Genomic DNA, 17,937 nt, shown 5'->3' with positions numbered 1-17,937 from the left:
CCAAATAAAAAGGAAGTGAAAAAAGTTTTAGAAAATCTATGGATGTTTGCCTGGTGGCAATACAAATAGATATTTACCAATAATCAATGATTTGAACATATGAGTTATGAGTATTTCTCCAATTAATTAGTCAAAACTAAGCTTAAAAAAATAAGTTAAAGAAAAACTGGGGCTCATCTCTCTCAATCAGATTATTATCAACAGCTAGCCTTGTAATCTCTTACCATTCAGGGACTTGAGTCAAAATAAGAAGTAATTTTTTCCAGTCTCCACAAAAGTCTGAAAAATCCTGGCAATAAAGAGGAATAAAGTCCCCCAATACCTGATCAGTTCTGTTTTCCTAAGAAAATAAAAGTGTATTAACAAAGGTCAAGTGTTTTTCTCTCAAAAAAACAAAAACAAAAAACACTCCCACTATAAAAAACACGAATTACATTTTAATTAAGATTTAGCAACATATAAAACTGCTTCTTGTTTCATCAAGTATTCAGCAAATACTGCCTAGAGTTTTGCTTAAGAAATCACACATAATTCCCCAAACAGTAACACAAACTATAAGATTCATATTCTAGATTAAAGAGGGATTCCATGATCTTCAATTTAATGAATGTATCATGAGAATACTTCAAAATGCTTAAATGAAATAATGATCAAATTATACTTATTTTTGAAATTACATTTGATCAACTAAAACCCTGTATAAAGCTTCATGAATCCTCTCACAAATTTCTGGTGCAGAACAGAGAAATAAATAAATAAGTAAAGCAAATAAAGTAAAAAATTTCTTTACTTAGAAAGTGACTCTAAGAGGAGAATTTCACTACACATTGAAAGCTAGTATCTCCATAAAGTTTTAGACTTTTCTTATACCAAAGCGATAACAAGTCAGGATATTAGGTACCTCCTATTGAATATCCTGTTTAAAAACAGGTCTCATCGAAGCGAGAGAGTAGCACAGACATATATATACTACCAACTGTAAAATAGTTGTCAGTGGGAAGTTGTATAACAAAGGGAGTCCAACTCGAGGATGGAAGATGCCTTAGAGGACTGGGGCGGGGAGGGTGGGGGGGACTCGCGGTGGGGGGAGTCAAGGAAGGGAGGGAATACGGGGATATGTGTATAAAAACAGATGATTGAACTTGGTGTACCCCCCAAAAAAATAATAAAAAAATAAAAAATAAAAATAAAAAAACCAGGTCTCATGTATAAGTCTTCTAGTGTTTGGTTATAACTATATTTCATATACACAAAAAACATTTGTTAAATAGTCTATGTTGAAATGGTATTAATGGCTGCATTTTATTATTTCCTTAGTTCAGCAAATTAAATTTCTGACACCTCCTAACTATACTTAGAGCTACCATATCTTGCCAATTAGATGGCCAGTCTGCATTTAGATCTATTACCAACTCCAAGGAAAAAAATTACCCCTTTTGTGTAAATTATGTGTCTTCTATCTGGGAAGAACTGGAGGTACAGACACTAAACGTGTAAAGTGAGTGGCAATGGGTAGTGATAATTTCAAATGAAAAATTTAGGCCAGCTAACAGACTACCTAAGCATTATAGTTAAGGATAATTGTTCGTTTTAGAAGTGTCACAACTCCTAAACATGTAGGGGGGTCTGCCCTGAAGCCTATGTCTGATCTACTCCCTGAACTTTAACCCTACGATGAGCATGATAGGAAATTAAGAATTATTAGAAGGAGCCCAGTGTGAATTAGAAGCTGTAACAACTCAATCAGCATTTTTAATCAAGAAATGTTAGCTTGTCTTTTAACTTATGAAACATACACTCATAGCAGCTTAGATTCAGGTCCTGCCTTTGATAGTCACTGAGTGCACGTTACCGTGCCAAGTACTCGGTGTCGGGTGCAAAGAGAAAAAAGCAAATATGGTTCTTGACTTCAGAGAGCTTATCGTCTCGAGAGGGAGAGAGATCTTAGACAGACATTAAACAAATACTAAAAACCGAAATTACAAGTTGTGGTTATTTCCTGTTGGTATTGCATCTCTCTTAGTGGATAACTGTGATCACACATTTCTTTTAGGAGTACGGTATTCTGAACTGAATTTTCTTAAGAAACCTAAACTCACTTGGAAGACATCAGTGTTACAGTGTGCAATGTTACTTCAATTAAATGATTCTTTGGGGAATACAGGTTTACAATGAACATCATTTTAAACTTAAAATCGACACTGAATTTACATTTCAAGTTAACCTTCAGTGTGAATTATTTCCAGGTACAGCTTCTGTTTGCCTATGCAGCTCAAAGTATACAAAGTATTGAAGGCTTCAAAGGTATTATTCTCGTTTTAAACGTTTTATCTCTGCACGTTCTACACACACACACACACACACAAAACAGACCGGTAAGGAAGTGGGAGGGACCGGGTGTAAAATTTCCCAATGGAGTTTGAATAACGGTCTCTTCCCCCTATCTCACTAAATTTAAACACTCCTAAAACTTGCAAACGCCACGCTTTCCTTCCGACCCCAGTTGCTGCTGAATTCTTCCTGCAGATTTAAGGAGCTATTAGTTGGATTTAACTATGTTTTTCCTTCTCTCGTTTTCTGAAACATTTTGGCACGTTCTTTTGTAGCTTGTGTTATTTCTGCCTCTAGTAATAACATTTCTGGTAGAGATGCATATCTTTGGAACTTATTTCCTTTCTCAACAGTTACAATATTACATTTTCTATGTCGGGTGCCACGGTCCCCGCCTCCCAGAAGTTAGTACTTTGTGACCAAGAAGCTCCTTTAACTTTCTAAGACAAAATAGCTAGGAGGTGGTATCATCGCAGGATCATCAGCGCTTCCCAAGTTCCCACCTGTTGCGGGACTAGGTCAGAGAGGATGAATCAGGTTCGTCTAAAGCGTCCTTTTCCTCTTCCACCCACTGTCCCTGCCGCTCTCCGATGTGCCTCCGAATGCACGTCACTCCTTCCCGTCCGGGCCCGGAGGCCGGGCCCCCAGGCGACTGAGACCCCTGCCAGGGTGAGGAGCTCAGTTGAGAGGAAGAGGCTGTCCCGAGCCCAGGAGGAGCCGAGGCGCAGATCCCACTTCCTGTAAAGCCAGCGGAGCGCGCAAAGAACACCCTGGAAAAGAAAGTGCCCCGAAGAAGAAAAGAATGTACTTTAACTGGGCTTCTACCCCGGACCCGAGACGTCTGGGGCGGGCCCTACAACCAGAGCAAACCAACTTGTCCCAGGGCGTCTCCTTCCCTTTTCCGCCTCCTAAATTCTCTCTCGCTTCCTCCCCCTTGCTCCGTGGGCACGTGGTCCCTCCCAGCTCGGCCTCCGCCGCGCCCCTCCCCTCCCGGCCCAGCCCCCTGCCCCTTCCTCCTAGCGTCGCCCGCTTCCCCTTTCCTTTCGCTCTTCCGCCCCCGCTCTCCATCGTTCTTTTCGATTGGTCGAGCGCACCGGAGTCTGGTTGGCCAATCGGCGAGCTGGGCTGTCGGCGATGGGCGTGGCCGCGGCGCCGGGGCCCTCAGATCGAGGCTGCCTCCCCCTCGCAGCCGGCAGCACATTCCGCCGCCGTTGCCGCCGCCCGGCTCCGCAGTTGTCTTCGGCGGAGCTGCGGTCGCGCTGGGGTTAGGGCGGGGGGGGGGACGGGAGGGGAGAGGAGGAGAAGACCACGGCTGAGGCAGGTGAGGGGCGGAAGGAAGCGGCGGCGCGGCGGGCACAGCAGCTCCGGCGGCGGCCCGGTTCCTGGGAGTGTCGGTGCGGCGTGGTGGTTGGGGCGGATCCCGCGGGGCCCGGGCGGGGGCAGGAGTCACCGGCCCGGCCATGGCTGACAACGAGAAATTGGACAACCAACGGCTCAAGAATTTCAAGAACAAAGGCCGCGACTTGGAGGTAAACTCCGGGGCGCCGGCGGGGTGGGCGCCGTGGGCCTCGGGTCGATCTCCGCCGGGACTCGGAGTGTGGGGAGCAGGGGCGGGAGCCGCCGCCGGGCCGCGGGGGAATGGCGCTGGGGGCCGGCCCGTCCGTGACGCCTGTGCAAACGCGCCGGGAAGTTTGTGTCGGGCCTGGCCCGCCTCCGCCGGGGAGCGGGGTGCCGGGGTACGGCCGGCGCGGCCTAGGCCTGCCCCGCGGAGCCGGCCCGGCGCGGGTGCGAGGGGCTGGGCCGCGCGGTGGGGAGGCCGGGCGCGGCGAGCGCGGAGGCGGCGCGCGTGTGCCGTGCTGCCCGGGCCGGGCTGCGGCCCCCATCCCGGTAGCGGCGGCGATTCCGGCTCCGGCTCCCGCACCGACGTCTGTCGCCGCGGGAAAGAGGGCGGTGGGAGGTGAGGGGGGCTGGCGTGTGGCGACCGAGTGGGGCTCGGAACTTCCTCAGCGAGGCCCGAGTCGTCTTCACTTAAAGGCATTTTCTCTGGTCTCCCCGACTCCCGCTTTACCCCTGCCTCCCCCCAGTATCCAAACTACAGGAGTCAACTTCTCCGTTGAAAAAAAAAAACCCGGCGTGAGAGGCCATCCTGGTGATGCTAACAGTGCCTTCCAGCGGCCTGTGTTTTACTGTGGATATAGCTGATTCAAGATGTGGCTCACGGTGTGCCCTCTTCCAGGCAAAGGATACCCCTTATTTCAGCTTGTTCATAAATCTCTTTACCCCCTCCTGAGAGACCACCAGCTGCATTCTTACACATAAAGTCCAAAGGGTTATACAAAGCTGTCATCCTCTAGTCTACAGTATCCTTTCCCTCCACCTGCCGGTGGTGGTGGTGGTGGTGGTAGTGGGGGATGGGATGGGCTGTGGAATGGCACCATCACATTTTATTATTTTAAAAGAGTGGCTAAAAACCTTCATTATCTTAGGTAACAGCTAAGGGTGGCTAAAAACCTACATTATCTTAGATAACAGCTGCTCCTGAGGTTCTTAGGCTACATAGGTGTGTGGGTTAAACACACATAAATACATCACAGATTTTTGATCGAAGACTTCTTCCCTTAAGTTTTAGGAGTCCAGGTAAATAGGGGGTTTTGTTTGTTTGTTTTTGTTTTTTTTAATATTTCTTTCCTGCATCTGAAACAAGAGTTTAGCTCTTAAGAGAAAGCGGTCAAGTAGTATTTTTATGTTGTTTCTTTGTACTTTCCTGTAGTGAGATCTTCAAATTCCCATCATCTGTTTCTGAACTTTGAGCATTTGCTTGACTGAGATAGTAACTATTTTTTGGGCTTTCCACAAAGCCATTTACTTTCCAAGGCAGTTAGTGCTGTCTTAATGGATTTCCTAGTTTGAGGGACTGTTAAGTGTCTAGTTTATTCTGATTGTTCTACGGTTAGCATGAGACGTAATTTTTATAATCCCTTTTTTTAAAAGAAAAACTTTTAACATCTTTATTGATACAATTCACATACTAATAATTCATATACTATGATATAAGTCACTACATTTAATTGTAGAATTTATGATTTTCATTAAGTTTACCTGGCTGTGTAATATGAAAAAAATTTTTGACTCGTATGAATATTTAAAATGAGGAAAAAATTACAAATTACAAAACCTAAAAACATAAATACTGCAAAGTTACAAAAATCCAGACAAATAGCAATTAAATGCTTAACAGTCCTTCTAATCCTTTTCCCCTCTACATTTCTGGCTGCATTTTTTTTTTTTTTAAATAGCTTCATTGAGATATAATTCACATACCATACAGTGTACCCATTTGAAGTGGGTTTTGGTGTTTTCAGATAGTTGTGCAACCATTAGCACAATCAATCTTAGAACATTTTTATCACCCCCAAAAGAAATCCAAACTCATTAGCAGCCACTCTGTCTTTAGATTTGCCTATTCTGGGTATTTCATATAAATGGAGTTATACAATATGTGATCTTTTGTGACTGGCTGCTTTTAGGTAGCATAATGTTTCCAAGGTTCATACACATTGTAACCAGAACGTATTAGTGCTGCTTTCCTTTTTATAGCTGAATATTCCAGTGTGTAGGTATACTACATTTTGTTTATCCATTCATCATTTGATGGACATTTGCATTGTTTCAACTTTTTAACTCTGTGCATAATGCTGCTCTGAACATTCATCTACACATTTTTGTGTAGACTTGTGTTTTCTCTTTGGTTATATACCTCGGAGTGGAATTACTGGATCATATAGTAACTCTATATGAAACTTTTTGTGGAATTGCCAAACTATTTTCAGGTGATCCTCATTTTTTAAATTGATGTTTCCCCTTGCTGCATATCCCTTATTATTTTAGTCAAAATAAGATTGTGCTGATTCTATATTAGAACAATATTACGTTGTGTGTTTTTTAAAAAATAACTATAAATACGCATTAGGTAACATTTTTTGAGTTCATTGTGCCTATGGGCATACTTTGGTGACTTTGATAACCCTGTGTGTGCATTAGGAGTATGAATATTTTCACGTTTCCACCTAAGGAAATGGAATATGACTTAAGGGAGAGTCATACTTTCCCCTCACTTGTGATTTATTCTGTCTCATATGCCTGCAGTGAGATAGAAACATCTTTTGTTATCCTTAGAGAACACTAGAAGGCCTATTTTTTGTACTTATTAATTACATATATGCCTGTGTCCCTCAAAATATTAACTATGCCCATTTCCTCCCCCTTCAAAATATAGTGTCTGTGTTGTGCTACAGTAAATTCTAAGAAAATACTGCTTTTTGGTTGATCTTACAATGACATGTTTCATTGGAAGGTCTTTGAAAAGAGGTATGGACCAGTGCTGTCTGCAATGAATTTTATTTAATCCAATGATATCCAAAATACCATTGCAGCATGTAATCAATTAAAAAATTTGAATGAGATATTTCATGTTCTTTTCATACAAGTCTTCAAAATCTGGTCTTTTACAGCATATCTCAATTTGGACTGGCTGCATTTCAGGTGCTTAATAGCTGCATGTAGCTAGTGGCTACCTAATTGGACAGCACAGATACAGAGGATAGCATGTAGAGTGAGATAATTGTAGCATTTTTTGGTTTAATCTAACATTGTTTGATTCCAAATTATGGCAAGTACAAAGCCCTAGAGTTTAGTTTAATCTAATCTCTAACTTTGCATGTGACTTTGGGAGAATCAGTTATTCTGTGGTTTCTTCATCTGTAAAACTAGAGGTTCTTGACATCTGCTTCATGAGTGTTGTGGAGATTAATAGGTTAATGTTAGGAAGATGCCTGGCAATTCTCTAAACATTTTATCACCTTCAGCTTTTCTGTTTAGGGGGAGGAAGAGGATTTAATAGGATTCTGTGGAATTGATTCTCTTACTCCCTTACTTGCAGTTGGCTGTTTGTTTTTTCTCCATGTGCATTTATAAGTTGAACTTAAAATTAATGGGAACATTTTTAATGTAAAGATATGTAATTGCTCGTTGAAGGGCAGTTTGGGCACAGGGAGTTAGTGACCCTTCTAAAGTTAGAATTTCTAACTGTTAGGATTGAAATGGATTCCATAGCCTTTAATCTGATATTCATTTCTATCTTTCATTCTACCATTCTGGCTTCTCCAAAATATGATCATGCTAACTTCTTGAAACATAAAAGCATTAAAGAAGGTATATGTCAGTATCCATTTAAAGTAACTTATGGGAACTGTCAGATATTCAAGGTGTGGCTTCTTTTGTGCACTGTGGTAGAGGATCATCATTAGTTTGAGATAGTAACCATAGAGGGTATGCTCAGTACAACACAGGAAATGGGCAGTGACCAAATTTAAAATTTAAAAATGTGTCAGAATAAAGCAAAATCTCATCTAGTTGCTTTTAGAAGTAGAGGTGGACTTCTCTTATAGACTTTCTAATAAACCTGCGTAATTTTTATAAAAGTTCTGAGATTGTCCAGGTTTTAATAGAGCATAAGTTCTGTTAGAAAAATAATTAGTTCCTATAAAAACACTAATACCCTAAAAATAAAAGAATATTAAAATGCTGCATAATTAGAAACTTGTAACTGTCCACACAACATAAAATATAGAAGTCAGCTTGAACTTTAGGAAAAAATAGTTGCTTGGTTGACAAGAGTTTAATAAATTGATCAGCTGTTTTGTTGTTTAGAAATGGCCTTGGTGATTTGTTAAACTGTGCAGAGTGAAAGGCATTGTTAAGGTATTAAGGCTTGTTAACTTTTAGAGACTGACCTCTCTCATCACAAATCTTGGAACATATTTACTATACTTAAAATAACCACTGTCTAATTTTTCATATACTAGTCCAAGCATGTGATAATATGAAATATCTGATAGAAATATAGTTGGGAATTAAATAATTGTTTTTGTGCTTTCTGCCAGCTTTCCTAGTTTGTAAGGCAACCAATTTCAGAATTGTTTCACTGATAATTTTCTTAGAGATATCAAGATGTCTTTGTTTTTCATAGAGACTAGTATGTCAAATGTGAATATAACAAGATTGGGAAGAGTTGTAGGAGTGATATAGCTTTAAAGGAATGAAACTACTTTAGAGAAAAATGTGTAGGGAATTATTAAACATTGATCTCTTATATTTGATAGTGGTTGTGGGTCCTTAAGATATTTTTAAATGTTTACTGGAGCACCATTCATCTACTTGAGGCCAATAATAGTGAAATGAGAGCTCGTCAAATCTAACCTTAAATGATGATTGTGATACTCACTGGTTTAGTTTTGGAACAGAGGAGAAGTCTGATTAAAGGGAACTAACTTCTTGAGCATCTGCTATATATGCTTTTAATGGTATTCTCATTTCTTTCAGTCATATAAGTAGGAATTATTCATTATGTAAAGAAAAAAATTCTTAAAAGAGTTAAGTGACATAATAGCATAACATTCAAGGGAATGTTTTTAACTCAGGTGTGTCAAAGTGAAGTCTATACTATTTGTACCGTATGATATTACCTCCCTTTAATGTCTCTCAGCCTTAATACAGATCTCAAAGCTGATTAAAAGGCTATATGTGAAAGCACCTAGCATAGTCATGGGGTATAATAGGCATTCAGTAAGTGTTTCCTTTTTTTTTTTTTTTTTAAACCAGAGATATTTTTGGAAATTGTGTTTCATTTGTGGACTTTATAAACTAGAGAACACAATCCATTTACTTACTATGCTTACCATTTGGGTTTAGTAAGACAGGGATGAGGGAGACTCCTTTCTTCTACAGATAAAATGAAAACTATCTTTATATTGGCACATACTAAATAAGGACAGTATATGAGCTTGTAATGGCTTTAGTTCAGAGATTTTCAGAGCTTTGGGGCCCAGACCCATTTATGCAGTTAAAAATAAGGACCCTCTAAAAGCTTTATTTAGAAGTTTCTGTCAGTATCAATTTTTACCATTTTAGAAATTAAATGTAAGAATTTTTAAAAATATTAACTCATGAAAATAACAATAATAAAGCTGTTTTATATAACCATAAATTTCTAACCAAAGATAACTTATTTTTGAAAACTCAAAAAATTTGGTGAGAAGAATGGCCACGTTTAACTTTTTTTTTTCTTTAATGTTTGGCTCGAGAAGATAGCTGAATTCTCGTATCTATTTCTGAATTCAGTCTTTTTGATATGCTCTTTTGATTGAAGTGTATGAAGAATATCCAACTTCACACAGTAGGCAATTGAAAAAGGAAGGAATGTTTAATAGCCTTTTCAGATAATTATGGGAATTATTCTTTGATATACCATAGCATGCCATATATGCTAAAACTCCAGAAAAAATAGTTTCTTAAAAGTTGGTTGCAGTATGGAATCTGAAGCCACATTAGTAAACTTTTCTTACTCTGTTAATTAAAATCCATTGGTCTGTCTTGCGCTCAGACATGCCTGATTTTGTAATATCATGTATTGGTCGTCTGGAAAATATTAGTTCACTGAGTTATGTAGATCTTCCAAATGCACACATTTTTATACAACGAAATGTATAGTTATTAGCATCACAACATAGTTCATTAAAAAAATCTTAAGTATTGGGAATCTGTCAAGCTCACAGTGGTAGACACAAGTTTTCCAAAATTCTTATCTTTGCTTGAAAGCTCAAATTTTATCATTAGCAACAAATATTGTTAAGTTGTTTTCCTTGAAGCCATAAGCTCACTTTGCTCATTTTTGTGAAAACATCTGCCAGACACTGTCTGAATAGCCATAATTTGTCTCTCAGTTGTTCTTTCAAGTAAAAATGATGTTCCATGAAAAAAGTGTCTAGTTCAATCAGCAAGTCAAACAGTCCCACAAATACTTTTTCCTGAGACAGTCATCCTACTGCAGAAGTAGGTATGCTGTAGGAATGGTTTATGTGTAATGCCCATCTTATCACAAAATTTTAGAAAGAAAAGGCCGGTTTTTAATAAAAGTAATTTTTTTACTGTTTTATCAAGGACATTCTTAAGTGAGCAGGCTTTTTTCTTTTTAGCTAAAATACAGTGACTAATACAGCTTGGTGACATTGCCTTAATTCATGCTAAAGCACCAGCAGCTTTACCCACTGCAGTGCAGTACAGTGCAAATGTTAACATTAAAAAAAAAAAAGGTATTAGTGGTAATTTAAGAAAATAGTTTTCACTTTGTGGACCCTCTGAAAAGGTCTCAGTGTCCCCAAGGGGCCCATTGACCACACTTTGAGAATCACTGTCTTTGTTTATTCTTATTGCTTCTGTTATAGGTGGTTGTCGCTTTTAATTAATAAAAACCTCTTAAAAGGCTTTATAGTATCACAGTTAAATAATATGGACTATGGAGTCACACCTGGATTTGAATCCTAGTTTAGTAGTTATGGAAGTTAATCTCTTTAAACTATTTAAATGCTTAATAGTGCCTGACATATAGTGCAGGCAGAGTGAATGGTGGCTCTTTTTATTTCTACCAACTTGCTTTATCATACATTACATTCAAATAACCCCCTGTGTTCCCTGTCAGAATAACATTTTGTTTGCAGTTCGTTTTGTACCACTGTTCACCATAATTCAAATCACATCATATGAATTGGGAAAGGCTTCTTTTTCCCTTCATTAGCACTCAAGTGAAAGCCTACTTTCTCCTGCATGCTTAACCAAATTGTCACAAAATTACTAGTTTCTGACTTCATTTCTCTAATCCTGTGTTGTAAGTAGGTTAGTAAATGCTTTATGTAGATTTTGTAACTGTTGTCCCATAAGACTATAAATTTAACCAGAAAATAGCTCTAATTCACACTATTTGGTACACATAATGAAAAGTGGTTTAAGGCCATAGACATTTGCTGGTACTACAAGATTAGCTTGGTTATTTTAAAGAGTAAACTGTTTTCTATTACTCTTTATTCACAATTCAGAGAAAATTTGATTAGCTATCACTGTTACCCTAAATTTAATTTACATTCCATGTAATATAAATTACGTTTTCAATAATGGTGTATTTTGGCAAACCTGAAGTTTCTTTAAATTTTTATTAACAAAAGTCAGAATCCTAAGATGATGTGGTGTTTCATAATTTGGTGATAGACATATTTTTAATATTAGAAAGCAAATTATGTTCTGTCTCAGTTTCTAGTTCTTTAAATGAAAGCTTTAGTTTCCCAGTGTCTACTCTTAATGCTTGTTTTAGTTTTTACAGCATGTCTTTGTGGTTCCTTAAAGTAAGTGTTACATAAATTTAGTTACAGCAGTTGTATCCTGAAGGCCCTACAACTGATCTCTACCTGGTATTAAATGACCCTACCTTTTTGCCACCCATTCTGCCTATTCCCCTGCTGCTCTTTAGCCACTTTCAGCTGTTACAGGTCCAGAAAAAAAAAGCAAAATAAAGTCTTAAGATTTTTGAATAGTTGTTATATTACTCTTGGCTCTTAATAATTATGAAACCCAATATTTTCTGGCTTTCTTTAGAATAGTGGCTTTAAATAGCATAAACTTCTTTTCCATAATGTTGATATTAACAGGTCTGATGGCTTTAAGCTGAAAGAGCCTTTTTTTTTTTAACATTTTATTTATTTATTAATTATTTTTTCGGCTGCATTGAGTCTTTGTTGCTGCGAGTGGGCTTTTTCTAGTTGTGTTGAGGGGGTCTACTATTTTTTGTGGTGCGCAGGCTTCTCAGTGCAGTGGCTTCACTTGTTGCGGAGCACAGGCTCTAGGTGCACAGGCTTCAGTTGTGGCATGTGAGCTCTAGAGCGCAGGCTCATAGTTGTGGTACACAGGCTTAGTTGCTCCGTGGCATGTGGAATATTCCCAAATCAGGGATCAAACCTGTGTCCCTTGCATTGGCAGGCAGATTCTTAACCACTGTGTGACCAGGGAAGTCCTTGATGTTTTTAATATTGTATAGTTTTGTTTTGGGGAGCAGAAACCCAGTTCAAAGTAGTTTAAGCACAGTGAGGGGGATCTGGCTCTCATAACCCAGTAAGTTCAGAGCAATAGCTACGTTATAAGAGTTCTAGTCAAAGTCTAGAAAGGACTCTGATTAAGATTTGGTTGCATGCTTATACCTGAATTAATCACTGTGAGCAGAGGAATATGGTTCTGTCTGTTAGAGTAAGAAGAAAGGAAAAGCCTATTGAAGACAAAATTATAAAGCACTACCATCCAATACAGATGTAGAGTGGTTTCTTATTTTGCCTTTGGACTGTTGTATAGAAGTGTTCACAGGTATAGCTAGAGAATTGAGTTCATTGTTGATCAGCTGTTTTCTTAAACATCTAACATTAGAGTACTCACTTTTTTTTCTCTTAATGTCGTGAATAATTTTTCCCAATTCCCTTTTCTCCAGCTTTAAGATAGTATTATCAGTATTATCTTTAAATTATGAAAAAGCTTCTTTAGGACCAATAAACAAATAAAAAGTATGATCAACATCACTAGTCATTAGGCTGAAAACCATAATGAGATACCACTTCACACCTACTAGCATAGCTGTAAGCAAAAAGACAATAACAAGTGTTGGTGAGGCTGTGGAGAAAGTGGGAACCCTGATACATGGCTGATGAGAATGTAAAATGGTGCAGCCACTTTAGAATGCAGTTTGGCAGTTCCTCAAAAAGTTAAACAGTTAACATGTGACCTAGGAGTTCCACTCCTAGGTACAAACCCAAGAGAATTGAAAACAAGTGTCTGCACAAAAACTTGTATATGAATGTGCTTAGAAGCATTATCTAAAATATGCAAAACATGGAAACAACCCAAATGTCCATCGGCTGATGAATTGATAAACAAAATGTGGTATTGCATACAGTGGAATATTTTTCTACCATAGAAAGGAATGAAGCACTGCCATGTGCTACTACGTGGATGGACCTTGAAAACATGCTACTTGAAAGAAGCCAATCAGGAAAGATCACATATTCTGTAATTCCATTTATATGAAATGTCCAGGATAGGCAAATCCAAAGAGACAAGGTTGATTAGTGGTTGCCAAGGCCATGGGACAAGGGGCAAATGAGGAGTGGCTGCTAATGGGGATGAGGCTTTTTGTGGTGAAGAATATGATCTGAAATTAAATGGTGATTGATGTGCAACTTTGTGAATACACTAAAAACCACTGAATTTTACACCCTGAGTGACTTATATAGTATGTGAATTGTATCTAAATAAAGATGTAGCTTAACTAAGAGAAATAAATAGGGATTGTGGCAACTTTCTACTACCTAAGGGTCACAGGTGAACTCTTGGCAGCTCTTTTTCATTCACTTCTTCATCTACCCTTCCCTGTATTTGCTTGTTCAGGAAATATTTATTCAGTTTCTGTGTCTGAGGTTCTGTTTTAGGTAGTGAAGCTAGAGCAATGAATAACACGGACTGAATTCCTATTCTCACGGTTTTACATTCTAGTAGGTCAAGATTTCTTCAGATCCCCGCTATAAACTGACCCTGTGGGGACATTCAACCACTGTGAGCTAGTGTTATAGTATATCTCTTATCTTTCGTTCCTAAATTCAAATTTATAATAAATAATACTCCTCACATTTGAAGGGAAAGGACATTTTAAATGCTTGGCATCCGATAACTCTTTCCTTGAGATTTGTGGAAAAGATTGATTTTTAGAACGAGAAGACCTAGGATTGCATCTCATTAGCTATATACCATTAGGAAAGCTTTATAATAATTTTTTTAGCCTCAATTTCTGTAAAATTAAAATCCCACTTTAGTGGATACTTGTTTAAGCTTTTAAGAATGCAAGGAACAGGGAATTTCCTGGCGGTCCAATTGTTAGAAATTGGTGCTTTCACTGCTGAGGGTCTGGGTTCAATCCTTGGTTGGGGAACTAAGATGACACAAGCCGTGCCGCGGGGCCAAAAAAAAAAAAAGAGAGAATGCAAGGAACACTCTTATTCAGACTATGTCAAATAAGGGTGGGGTGTCAGGAAAAGTAAGGAACCAGTTCTAACATATCCCAGATATTTCAGATAGGAATTCATGGATCTTTGCTCCATTGTTCTGCCAACCAATAATTCAGCTGTTAATTTTTTTTCCTAGTTACTGACTCTCTTAGTCTTTATGTAATTTTTGTGTTGAATTACTGAGAGAATCTGCTTGCGCTAATAAGCTCTGTCCAAACTGAGGCTGATTGTTTTTACTGCTGGCCTCTTATGGATTGGCTTTTCCCCTTCACCTCCTCAGTCAGCTGTGGTGTAGGGAAGGGGGGTGGGGGGTGTCACATAAGTAACATCCTTTGCTGGCTTTGCAACAACATCCCTGGAAAGAGAAGTTTCTCTTAGATAAAGTTGTAAGTATGACATTATTTAGTTAATGTCACTCCATTCTTTTCTGTTAACTTTCTACTCACTGTTAAAATCTGGGGCAAATCATTATTACCTCATCATTACCTAATCTCCACAGTGGTTGTCTTATTTCTGCTGTTGCTCTTCTCTAATTCATAAAATAATCAACGTGGTTCTTTTAAAAAAAAATAAGTAAACCAGATCACACTCCTCCACTGCTTCAGTTGCATCCCACCATATGTAGCTTTCAGACTCCTTTCTGAGACCTTTTTATGATTTAAGGCCTTGCCAAATCTGCTCCCTGTCTCCTTCTCCTACCTCTCTCACTTTATTATCTTCCTTTACTATGCTCTCATTCGTCTTCTTTTAATTCTTCTAACTCTTAACACATTAATATCCCTCTCTTCTTCAGGCCTGTGACACATGCTGCTCTGACTGTCAGAACGCCCTCCCCACTCCCTTTACCCTTCATCCCCTTTCCTTCACCTGCCTGGTTATCTCTCATCTTTTGAATCTTCAATATCATTTAGAGAGGCCATCCCTGAACAGGCTAATTGAAAGTTAAATCCCACTGTTGTTTTCCTTAAGAATACGTATCATAATTTGTTAGTGTATATACTCGGTGTTGATCTCTCCCATCAGACTACAAGCTCCCTAAAAGTATGAACCTTGTCTGTTTTGTACACCACTCTATTCTTGATTCTCATCACAGAGCCTGGCATATAAGTGACACTTAAGTAAATACTTGTGGGAATCAAATGAAACTTTAAAAAAGAAGGGGGGGGGGCATCTACTCTGATGATTAGAATTAGTGACTAAATCAAAATTTTCAAATCAAATTAATTTTCTCTCTTGAAATGGTGATGGCATGTTAATTGTAGAAGTTTTTTGGAAAAAATGGAAACAAAATAATCCCCCATAATCTTACTGCTGTTAATCTTTTAGAATGTTTCCTTTTTCTTGTGTACGTTTTTAAAAATACATTTGGACTTAATTTGGGTTCTGATGAGAATAACTCATAGTAAAATATAGCAAAATTTCTCACCCTTGGCACTATTGACATCTTGGGCCAGATAATTCTCTGTTGTGGGAAACTTCCTGTGCACTGTAGGATGTTTAGCAGCATCCCTTGCCTCTGCCCATTTGATGCCAGTAGCATGTTTGTCCCCCTCCCCCCAAGTTGTAAAAGTCAAAATTGTCTCTAGAAATTGCCAAATGTCCCCTGAGTGGCAAAATCACCCTGAGTAAGAACCACTGGGACACAGTCTTGTGGGATATAAAATTAACAAACACTAACAAGGAACAAGGCAATTGAGAGGCATACTCATTTACAATAGTATTAAAAAGAGTAAAATATTTAGGAATAAAACTAACCAATGGAAAGAAAGACTTTTACACTGAAAACTGTAAAATGTTGCTGAAAGAATTGAGGACACAAATAAATGGACAGACATACTGTGTTCATGGATTGAAATACTTATTGTTGTTAAATATTAGTACTACCCAAAGTGATCTACAGATTTAATGCAATCTCTATCAAAACCTCAATGGTGTTATTTGTAGAAATAGAAAAATCCATCTTAAAATTAATGTGGAATGTCAATGGGCCCTTAATAGCCAAAAGTAATTTTGAAAAAGAAGATAAAGTTGGAGATCTCGTACTTCCCAATTTTGAAACTTAGTACAAAGCTACAGTAGTGAAAACTGTGATATTTGCATAGACCAGAGAAATAGAGTGGGGATCCTAGAAATAAACCCTTGCATATATGGGCACATGATTTTTGATGAGGGTGCCAAGACCATTCAATGGGAAAAGGGCAGTCTTTTCAACAAATGGTCCTGGGAAAAGTTGATATCCACAAGCAAAAGAATGAAGTTGGGCCCTAACCTAACACTGTATACAAAAATTAACTCAGAATGTATCAGGGGCCTAAATATAAGACAAAGCCATAAAACTCTTAGAAGAAGACATAAGACAAAGGTTTCATGACATGGATTTGGCAGTGATTTCTTGGGTATGACACCAGAGGCATAGGTAACAAAAGAGAAAGGAAAAGGCATCTGGTGGAATGGGAGAAAATATTTGCACATCTAATATATGGTTAATATCCAGAATATATAAAGAACTAAAACTCAGTAACAACAACAAAAAATCTTTTAAAATGGGCAAAGGATTTGAATAAACATTTCTCGAAAGAACATATACAGATGGCCAACAAGCATATGAAAAGATGCTCAATGTTACTAGTTATTGAGGAAGTGCAGATGAAAACCACAGTGGGATGCCACCTCATACCCATTAGAATGACTACTAAAAAAACAAAGCAAAAAACAAAAAAATCCCAGAAAATAACAAGCATTGATGACGATATGGAGAAATTGGTACCATGGTACACTGTTGGTGAGAACGCAAAATGATTCAGCTGCTGTGGAGAATGGTATGGTGATTCCTCAAAAAATTAAAAATAGAATTATCATATGACCCAGCAGTTTCACTCCTGGGTTGGGAATATACCCAAAAGAATTGAAATTCTTACTGTTATTTTTTATTTTGTTTTTTTTATGTTTAGAGCTTGGATATTATTTTCATTTAGAACTTTTATTGAGAGAGAATTGACACACAATAAACTGCATATATTTAAAGTGAACAATTTGATATTTTTTCTTATTAGTTATGTATATATGGCAATCCCAATCTTCCAATTCATCTCCCCCTAACCCCCCCTCCTCCCTGCCCCCACCCTGTTTTCCCCACTTTGTGTCCATATGTTTCTTCTCTACATCTGTGTCTCTATTTCTGCCTTGCAAATTGGTTGATCTGTACCATCTTTCTATATTCCACATATATACGTTAATATATGATATTTGTTTTTTTTCTTTCTGACTTCACTCTGTGTGACAGAGTCTAGGTCCATCCATGTCTCCACATATGTCCCACTTTCGTTCCTTTTTACAGCTGAGTAACATTCCATTGTGTATATGTACCACATCTTCTTTATCCTTTCATCTATTGATGGACATTTAGGTTGCTTCCATGACCTGGCTATTGTAAATAGTGCTGCAGTGAACATTGGGGTGCATGTGGCTTTCCAAGTTATGGTTTTCTCTGGGTATATGCCCAGTAGTGGGATTGCTGGGTCATAAGGTAATTCTGTTTTTAGTTTTTCAAGGAACCTCCATACTGTTCTCCATAGTGGCTGTATCAACTTACATTCCCACCAACAGTGCAAAAGGGTTCCCTTTCCTCCACACCCTCTCCAGCATTTGTTGTTTGTAGATTTTCTGATGTTGCCCA

The 17,937-nt window shown here is 38.4% G+C and overlaps 1 protein-coding gene across 1 annotated transcript in view; it reads left to right on the top strand.

The window, feature by feature from the left end:
- The first annotated feature begins 3,726 nt into the window (after nucleotides 1-3,726).
- The window catches only part of KPNA4 (karyopherin subunit alpha 4), a 59,774-nt gene continuing 45,563 nt past the window's right edge, over nucleotides 3,727-17,937 (top strand). Inside the window, exon 1 of the mRNA XM_057739101.1 lies at nucleotides 3,727-3,860. Within this exon, the coding sequence (XP_057595084.1) occupies nucleotides 3,792-3,860 (69 nt within the window). The 5' untranslated portion in view covers nucleotides 3,727-3,791. The remainder of the gene's footprint in view (nucleotides 3,861-17,937) is intronic.

This window comes from Hippopotamus amphibius, chromosome 6, assembly GCF_030028045.1.
Source record: "Hippopotamus amphibius kiboko isolate mHipAmp2 chromosome 6, mHipAmp2.hap2, whole genome shotgun sequence".
Taxonomy (NCBI): Eukaryota; Metazoa; Chordata; class Mammalia; order Artiodactyla; family Hippopotamidae; genus Hippopotamus; species Hippopotamus amphibius.
The sequence above is the reverse complement of the archived record's forward strand: the minus strand, read 5'-3'. Positions and strand labels throughout refer to the sequence as shown.